Consider the following 8,854-nt stretch of genomic DNA (forward strand, 5'->3'; position numbering starts at 1 on the left):
TATGCGGTATTCCAAGGCAATGTGCGACAGATTGTTCTCGTCTCATCTTACTGTCGTACACATTTGATTCACCCTGCCAACTTGTTTCCAGCTCAACGTTTATCTGTATCTCCGCCCATATAATGGTACCAGTTTATATGATCCAATTTATCTGAGCCGCTCATCTAATTGCTAGTCAAAGACTTACAAAATAGGCCGACCTCTTGTAGATTCGTAGAGCTTTTTTCATGTTAATATATGCATTCCTCTCTAGTGCGCAGGAATAATAAGCCAAAATCATTTCAGCAGCTCTTCATGTATACTTGTGTTATTCCTTCCTTTACATCACACACATTGAGATATATATGCATAAAAAAATTATTTTCTGAAAAATTCAAGAACTCCACAAAAATAAAGATATGATCGCAAACATGATATTCTATACTGTTTTCATGTTTATGGCGTATAAATTGTTTTTTTTACAGTGGTAGACTACACCATTGTCTACCTAGAGTGGATTTTGTACTTACACACATATGGGTGTGGGTGTTTCGCCACCTTTTATTTATGTCCCGAGATTCGTGCTCACCACGGTAGATGGAAAGATTCATTTCTATATTATCTTTTTATTTAAATTTCAAAAGACAATGAACGGTGACGGGAATATCCACACTATGCGTTTAAGTAATTAAGTATACACATATTTCCCATTGACTACCTGTATAATCTTTGTTCATATTTTTTTGAAACTATAAAATGTTATTTCCGAAATCTCTGAAAAAATAGCCTCACTTGGGACGGAGGGGAATAGTGGAGCTCCAAAATGCCACACTCTAGTCAACCCTCTAACAAATATCCAATTCAAATGACAGTGCAGGACAGTTAGCCGGGTGGGACGCAGGGCCCACCCGTCAGCCACACACACAAAGGAGACCTGGGTGTTCTGTGAAGAACGGCCCTTGGATCAATATGCAAATGTGCCTACGCGTCTTTCTTCTTCCCCTACAACCTACAGTGTCCTACAGCCAGCCAGCTGAGCTACGCTACATTAGCATTAGTCAAAGTCCCCAATGGTGGATTGGTATACACGCTAACTACACTCGAGCTGTATTTATGCCGTCCGGCCGCGCCGAGCGTTCGGTTCGATCTTGTTGCTCGTGGATGGCGAGAGCCTGCTAGCTAGCTACTCGGCAATGGCGCCGAGGTCTGTCACGAAGTCCCGCCCCAGGCTGGGGGTCCTCCGCGAGCGGCGCCGGGACCCCTTCACACCGCTCCTGGCAGCGCCGACTCCTGTTGCCGAATCCGGGAAGACTAGCGGGCCGTCGTGGTCGCCCGCCAGCGCGGCGCTGGCGCGGATGGCGAGCGCGGCCATCTCCTCCGCCTGCAGCGGCCGCCGCCGCGTCGCCGCGGGGAGGATAAAGTAGAGCTGGCCGGTCTGCAGCTCCTCGTCGTGCGCCACCGCCGCCACCGAGCCGCCGAGCTCGAGCCCGTCGGCGCTGCACAGGAAGCACGCGCCCGAGACGACGGCGGCGGCGGCCGCCTTGAGCGCGTGCGACGCCAGCGTGTCAGGTTGCAAGCGGTGCGGGATGTCCCGCTACGCCGCTACGCCGCCCCGCCAAAAAGGCCTGCGCGATGCCGCTAGGCTGACCGCGTCGTTCGAGCGGGCCGAAGCGGTCAGGCCGCGTTGTCTACCAGCGATCCCGCAGAGCCGCAGAGTCCCGCAAATAGTCCCTCGTGGCCTCGTTGACCCGGCCGCCGCCTCCCTCTGTCACCGGCGTAGCCTCCTCCCTCCTCGCTAATGCCCCGACCTCCTCTTCCCTCTCCCCTCCCTCTCGGTATCGACGCAGGCCCCTCCGTGGGAGCGCACCTGCCGGCCTCCACGTCCTTGTTAAGCAGCTGGTGGAGCCGCCGGTCCAGGTTGCGCACCGTTGCCGCATCAACTAGGACCGTCCTGGCGCCGCGCGCACCACCGCGGAGGACGTGCCGGAGGCGGAACTCGGTGCGCCTGATCCAGGATGGCTCGTGGATGGGCGCGCCAGTGTCCTCTTCGCGAACGAAGACCAGCGCGGCGACGCGACTGCCGTGTGTCCACGCCCTGGCATCGACGGTGCCGCAGCGCAGGTCGTGCAGCACGGCAAACACCTCAGATAGGAGGCCCGGGCGGTCGTCGTCGACGAGATCGAGCACGCAGAGCCTCCTCTACTTTGGCCGGCGGGTCGCACGCCCTCACAAACGCGTCGGCGGCCAAGGCGGCGGCGGAGAGCGCGGATTCGAGGCGTGCGAGCAGCCCATCGGCGTCAACGACCTTGCGGCCCGCGGTGTCGGCGACGTGGAGGAGTCCAATGAACCAGAGGCCGTCGGAGGAGGAGATTTAGCACTTCCGGACGCAGACGCCGTGGTCGGAGAGCGCGGCCACCGCCTCCACCAGCACGCTGTGCTTTCTTTTCTTTTCTGCTAGGCAATGTGTGACATGCGAGCAGAAAACGTTTCAGTATAGAGCAAGCGAGGCGGATCGATCAGCGCGTGCGTTTGCGGGATGATGCGGGCGCTGCACTCCTGCCGCGTCGTCCGCGCTAATGCTAGCGGTATGTCGCGGCAAGCCGCCAGCATCCGCACGCGCGGAGCTATCCCGTGATGCTTTGTAGCGGCCAGCCGCAACCCGCCCCGCTTGCAACCTTACCAGCGTGCCACCGGGGAACCGCTGCAGCTGGCCGTCTGCGAGCACCACCCTCGCCGCCGTCGCCTCCCCAACTGCCGCGCTCCCGGTGACCGCCGCCACTGCCGTGGCCTCGCACGAGTTGCACGCGCCCATGGTTAGATATATCCGTGGCGCGGCGATCGAGGCGACGAGCTGGAGCTGTGCAAGCAGGGGTGGTTGTGTTGGGAGGAGCGAGACGTGCGCTGCGTGGGGTTTATATAGAGGCGAGTGTGGTGTGGCGGTGAAGAGGAGGATGCCAAGCTGGAGGTAGTTGATGCCAGCTTGCATGCGTAAATGGCTGACACTGTGCTACACGTCCTAGCTAGGGACGTCCCGTCGGTCTGGTACTCGTGATACCAGCTATAGGGTAGTACAAGTACTGAGCAATGGCGACATGGCGTCGCCTTGTGTGGAGCTAGCTGCCTGCGTGGCACGTTGGATTGCACGTTGGAGTACAAGGAACTATCCAGTTTAAAAAAAACTGGATAGTACACGTTGGATAGTAATTTAAAAAAAATTATCCAGTTTAAGGCCTAGCGTTATAGATTTCATTAATAGTCGTTTGACACAGCTCTAATTATAAATATGATCAGTTGAGGCCATTTGTCAGGTGGAGTTGGCAGCACATGTGGAGAAAACGTCGAGGTGGACATGGAGCCCACTTGCCAGCCATTAGAGCATCTCCAACAGGCGCTTTATCCCGCGTTGTATCCAAAAAAGTGTCTGGTTTAGCGTGTCGGCGCAAAATAATGCTCCAACAGGTGCTACAACCAGCGCTGTAAAATAGAGGTTGGGGCAAAAACCCTATATCGTGCACTATATCTAGCGCGCCGGAAAGAGCGCGATGTATAAAGTCGCGCGCAGAAACAACTACGAATTTTACAGCTCCAAGGTTTAGAGCTTCTGCTGGAGGTGAATATGCCCTCACGCACAAAACACAGATGAAGCGCGATGTAAAGTAGTTTTACAGCGCTTAAATTTGGCGCGTCTGTTGGAGATGCTCTTATGTTGTTTCACCTCTATATTCTTCACCATCATCATCTCGTTTCTCTCTCTCCTCTTAGATTCATCCAGTCTCCGCCACCTGCCATCCGTGTACTTTGGTGTCCGTCAGGCGGTTTGCCATCACCGACACCCTCTCCATCCTGTACTAGTCGCCGAGGCTGTCCCCGTAAGCGCATTCCAGGGTGACATCATCAGCTCGACGTCTTCTCCATATGTGATGATGTCGCCGGGACCGGCCACCTATGCATTTCCATTTCACAGTTCCATTCCAAGCGCCATGTGTGGCCCAACCTCGACAATCTCCCCTTCTTCCACCACATGTCGTCACCTCCCGCCCCTAATGATAAGCTTATGGAGCAAGCGTCGGCAGTCCTCGTTTGGCATCGTTGGGGGCTTTGTCGCGGCCACAACGCGCCTCTTCTTGTTCCGCTCCAACTCTGCTGGCACGTCCACCCGTTCGCCCGCCGCTTTCGTGCTCCCGTGCAGGGACCCCTCTCATCCTCCTTTGAGCCCCCGTCCGTCTTCCTCGTGTCCTTCAGCCTTTCCTCCGAGCCCTCATCCATCCTCTTCATGTCCTTTAGCCTCTCCTCCAATCCCCCGTCCATCCCCCTCCGAGATTCCGTGCAGGGCCCCCTAGGCGCTGATGTCGCCCGACTAGATCAGTCGCTAACTTCAACAAACCCCTGTTAGATATGGTCGGAGAGAGAGAGAAAAAATGACAAGAACAACAACAAAGAGACGAAAGAAGATGGGGGTGATAGGTGGGCCCATGTCCACATCAACTCCTCTACGCGTGTTACCAACTCATCCCTTACCAGTGAGCCGCGCCCTGCGGTTAGGGCTTTTGTTCAAATGCTTTTTAGACGGAAACTAGTGCGATTTGTAACGTTTTGACTCAGACTTGGTAGTTTTTTATTCAAAAAAATCCAACAGAGAAACAAGCCTAACTCAAGTTGTGGCAGTTTTATATAATTTACTTCAGTGTAGGCTGATATGAAATTCTTAGCACATATATTTTATATTATTCCGAAATTCCACTAAGCTAAAGGCTAGCTGGGGAAGAAAAAACATTCTCGCTGGGCTCATTTCTTTTTGCCTAATATATTGTTCTTTTTATTTTAACTTATAGTATCAATGTTTGACATTCTCTACGGCGAACTACTGTTCCGTGTGTGTGACTATTCGTGAAAAACCGAGGCAGTACAGAATGCTAGCTATGGTAAAAACAGTAAGACACTATATAAGACGATCACATTGCGACGAGCGCGTATCAAGTCATAAGCATTCACTGAAGTTGTAGCACGTTTTGAGCTGTGACGTTTTTGTTGTTGTTGGAGATATTAAACAATTGATCACGTGTGCTGATCATCTTGGAACAAAGTATGGTGCTCAACTCAAATCAATCAAAGCCTTTTGAAGCGGGAAGTGGCTAGGAAGAACCAAACGGGCAAAAGGAAAGGCATGATTGCAGGAGGGGCCGCTTGCATGCAAGATCATCACAGAATCGGCGGATGGAGGATCCGCCAAAGTTGGCAGCTTCGCGCCATTTTCTCTGCCATGTTGGATTGAGATTTCTTGGATCTTCTGCTCAAGTACAGCCCCAAGATCAGGCATATCATGCATGAGGCGCAAAATGCAGCACTATCCCAAAAAATAAAGTCTCGCGTGGCCGGATCACAGCCCCACCAAATCAAAAATTGCCACGTGGCGAGCCAGCCTGGCAGCTTCCTGGATTGCCGTTGATTTCAATGATCGTGGGGCTGGGTTCCAATAATCCTATAGCTTGATGTGCTTGCTAAAAAGCGGACCGCTCTCATCCTCTACATTGCTTGAAGTGCATGTTGAAAAAATAGAATTTGCTAGTTCTTAGCTAGCTGAGAACACCATTCGATTTACATCGTGATTTGTGCTAGTAATGAGTTGGAACTAAATTTTGGTGACACCATCTGATTGAGAATCAGATTAGTTCTGAGTCGACCAAACCCAAAAAAAAATATACACCGACATTTAGATACTGCTTGTCCATGCTGATCAACAAATCACATTTTCTTACGACAGCACCGAAATACTTCTGCAGTTTTATATAGAGACATAGGATTTTTTTTTGAGTGTTCACCGGGGAGAGCAAAGCTCTCACCTGAATATATTTCTCATTTTTTCGTCACGAGGACGGGGGTGAAAGACCCCAAGGTTTTGGCAGCAGATTTACATGGGGAGGGGAGACCAATCCAACGCAAAGGGGGTGGCCTCAGGAGGTTACAATCGGACAGGGGGAAGGTAAGTAAGCCACAGATCGACGTCGGCGCGGTGGTCAAGGGGGAGCCGAGCCCGCCAGAGAGTAGCGTCATCCCGACAGCGCTTGCGGATACAGGAGAGCGAGGGGGAGAGGCCTTCGAAGACGACGCTGTTTCTGTGTTTCCATAAGTGCCAGAAGCATAGGAGGCGCAGCGTGGAGGCCGAGCGGGCAGGAGCCGTGGCCGGCAGCGGGCAGACAGGAGCCACGTCAAGCGTGGCATCGTCGGCAACGGGGGGAGCGCCGAGAGCAGCCCAGAATTGACGAGCGAAGCTGCAGTGGAACAGGATGTGTGCAGGAGTCTCCAGATCAGCGTCGCAGATGGGGCAGCGGCTGCCGTCCTCCTCCAGAATCCCCTTACGGAGCAGGTTCGAACGGCATTGGATGCGCCCCTTCACCAGCAGCCACGCAAAGAATTTGACCCGAGGCGGGGCGGAGTTGCGCCAGACAAAGGTGGCGTTCTTATCGCGGACGCCGCCGTCGGAGCAGAGCTTGTACAGCGCGCTGGTCTTCAGACGGCCTCCCTCGCGGGCACAAAGGGGGAGTGTGCGCCTGTCCACCGCCGGAGAAAGGTGGATGAAGCCAAGCAGCGCCATCAGCTCCTCTCGCTGACGCTCCGCCGTGGACGAGAGACGAGCCACCAGGAGGGAGTCGAGCCCGGCATGGAGAACCTGCTGGACCGTGGCCGAGGGGGTAGTAGAGTGGGAGAGCAGCTCAGGCATAGCCGCGGAGAGGGCGCCGCACGGCAGCCAATGGTCGTGCCAAAAGGCGGTGCGAGCTCCGTCGCCCAGCTGCACCCGCGAGATGCCGCGGTAGAGCGGGAGCAGCCGAAGGAGGGAGGCCCAGTGAGACCCGCAGAGAGGCGATGAGCGACGATTCGCGTCCTCCAGGGGCGTACCGGCGAGCGTGGCCCAAACCCAACGCGGCCACGATTCACCGGGGCAGGCGAAGAGCCGATGAAGGAGTTTGGTGAGGAGGCAGCGATTTTGAATTTGGAGGGAGCGCACCCCCAGCCCTCCTTCCTCCTTGGACCGGCACACAACGTCCCAAGCCACCAAGCATTTGGCGCCCGTCACACGGTCAGCACCCGCCCAAAGAAAGGCACGGCGAAGCTTGTCCAGCGCGGTGACCACTCCGGGAGGGAGCTCCATCGCGCCCATGGCGAAAGTGGGAAGAGCGTCCAGCACGGAGTTGAGCAGCACCAGGCGGCCTCCCGGGGAGAGGAGAAGGGCCCGCCAGCCCGAAAGGTAGCGGTCGACTTTGGCGATGAGGGGCGCGAAGTCGGCGAGCCGGAGTTTGTCGGCGGAGAGCGGCAGACCCAGGTAGGTCTGGGGGAATCCCTCGACCCGACATTGGAGAGCGGCCTGGATCTCCGTGAGCACAGCCCCGTCGACATGCATGGGAACCAGTGTGCTCTTGTGATAGTTGATCTTGAGCCCGGTCGCGTCGCCAAACTGATCGAGGATGAACTTGAGGCGGCGCGCCGCAGCACCGCCCGCGCGAAAGATGATGAGCGTGTCGTCCGCGTACTGTAGGACGGGGCAGGGCACGCCATCAACCAGGGGGTGCTGCAGGGTGTCATCGCGACGCACAAGCCGTTGAAGGACGTCAGCCATCAGCAGGAACAGGTAGGGGGACAAAGGATCCCCCTGCCGCAGGCCGCGCATGATTTTGATCCACTTCCCCGGGATGCCGTGCGTACACATTACATAGGCGCTGTAGCGGCGTGTAGCGTTCTACGAATCATGATAGTACAACGTCAGATTTGTACAGCTATGTATGTACCCAGTGCTGACCCCGCTGGATCTGCCTGCAATCTCTCAAGATCTCGCTCCGATCGACGCTTTCATTTGATGGCCTCTACAGTACAGCATATTCAGCAAGCTTAGCTGGCCATGCCCATAAACCATCGTCCATAGGTACATGCATGCGTGGATTTGGCCAGATGGAAGTTGAACGATTGAATCGAGAGGGAGAAAAAAGAGCGCAGAACTTTGAGACGGCGTCCATGCCAGCAGTAGTAGAGAACAGAGATGATGCCAGGGCCAGAGGAGCCCATGCTCGACCATCATTGGCACTGGTCCGCAAGATCTGAATTTGTTGCGTCCGTGCGTGCGGCATTTCCTCCTGCTCCGACACTCTCCCCGCGTGGATAACCACTCCAATCATATGTAACCGGACGGCCATTTACACAAAAATAACCTTTGTGGAAAAACGCAAAATGACTCTCCATCCAAATTATTTCACGCCTCTAACTCTTTTGTGTGGCGGCCATGTGAAGGGCGCTACACCTGTCTATGTAGCGCCCGTGGGAGCAACGCCACACATTGTCGGCTGACAGGCTCGAGCCGCCACGTATGACAGAATGCGTGGCACCCTTGTGAAGGGCGCCACATAAAAGGGTTAGAAGCGTGAAATAGTTTGGCTGGAGGGTCATTTCGTGCAATTCTTAACTAAAAGGGTTATTTTTGTGTAAATCACAGTAACCGGAGCGGTGCACCTAGCCAGACTGCAAGAGTATCGGCCGGCGGCCGATGGGTCGTCCTACCCGCGCCACATTCAAGAGCATCTCTATCGGCAACCCAATAACTATAGACGAGTGCCTTCCGCTTTTCAAAAGTAGCCGTCGATTTTGGAGCTTAATAAAATAGTTGGCGCTTATGTGCCGGCCATTACGCTTGGGGTGGGAATCGAGCGTGCCGGCACTCGCTGCCGCTGCTTCCGAATGGCCTCCAAATAAGAGGCGTCGGGGCTGGCGAAGCCACACAAGGCCCCGCTGAAGGAGAAGCAGTCAAGTATGTCAGAGAAAGACTGGCAGGAGCACTACAATCGGTGTGCCATTATCACGACGGACCGAAAGAGACGTCGCCTGAACAGTG

General features: G+C 54.8%; 2 protein-coding genes across 2 annotated transcripts; both read right to left on the bottom strand.

The window, feature by feature from the left end:
• Positions 1-1,148: 1,148 nt before the first annotated feature.
• Positions 1,149-2,793, bottom strand: LOC139830857 (uncharacterized). The gene is made up of 2 exons (XM_071819651.1): positions 2,667-2,793; positions 1,149-1,544 (listed from the first exon to the last, which is right to left on the bottom strand). Exons 1-2 carry the CDS (start codon positions 2,789-2,791, stop codon positions 1,163-1,165), a joined length of 507 nt encoding a protein of 168 aa, XP_071675752.1. The 5' UTR covers positions 2,792-2,793; the 3' UTR covers positions 1,149-1,162.
• Positions 2,794-5,938: 3,145 nt separating this feature from the next.
• On the bottom strand, positions 5,939-8,162 carry LOC139838993 (uncharacterized). Its single transcript, XM_071829016.1, has 2 exons — positions 7,845-8,162; positions 5,939-7,711 (listed from the first exon to the last, which is right to left on the bottom strand). Exons 1-2 carry the CDS (start codon positions 8,160-8,162, stop codon positions 5,939-5,941), a joined length of 2,091 nt encoding a protein of 696 aa, XP_071685117.1.
• Positions 8,163-8,854: the final 692 nt, after the last annotated feature.

The sequence above is a fragment of the Lolium perenne genome, chromosome 4 (assembly GCF_019359855.2).
Source record: "Lolium perenne isolate Kyuss_39 chromosome 4, Kyuss_2.0, whole genome shotgun sequence".
Classification (NCBI taxonomy): Eukaryota; Viridiplantae; Streptophyta; class Magnoliopsida; order Poales; family Poaceae; genus Lolium; species Lolium perenne.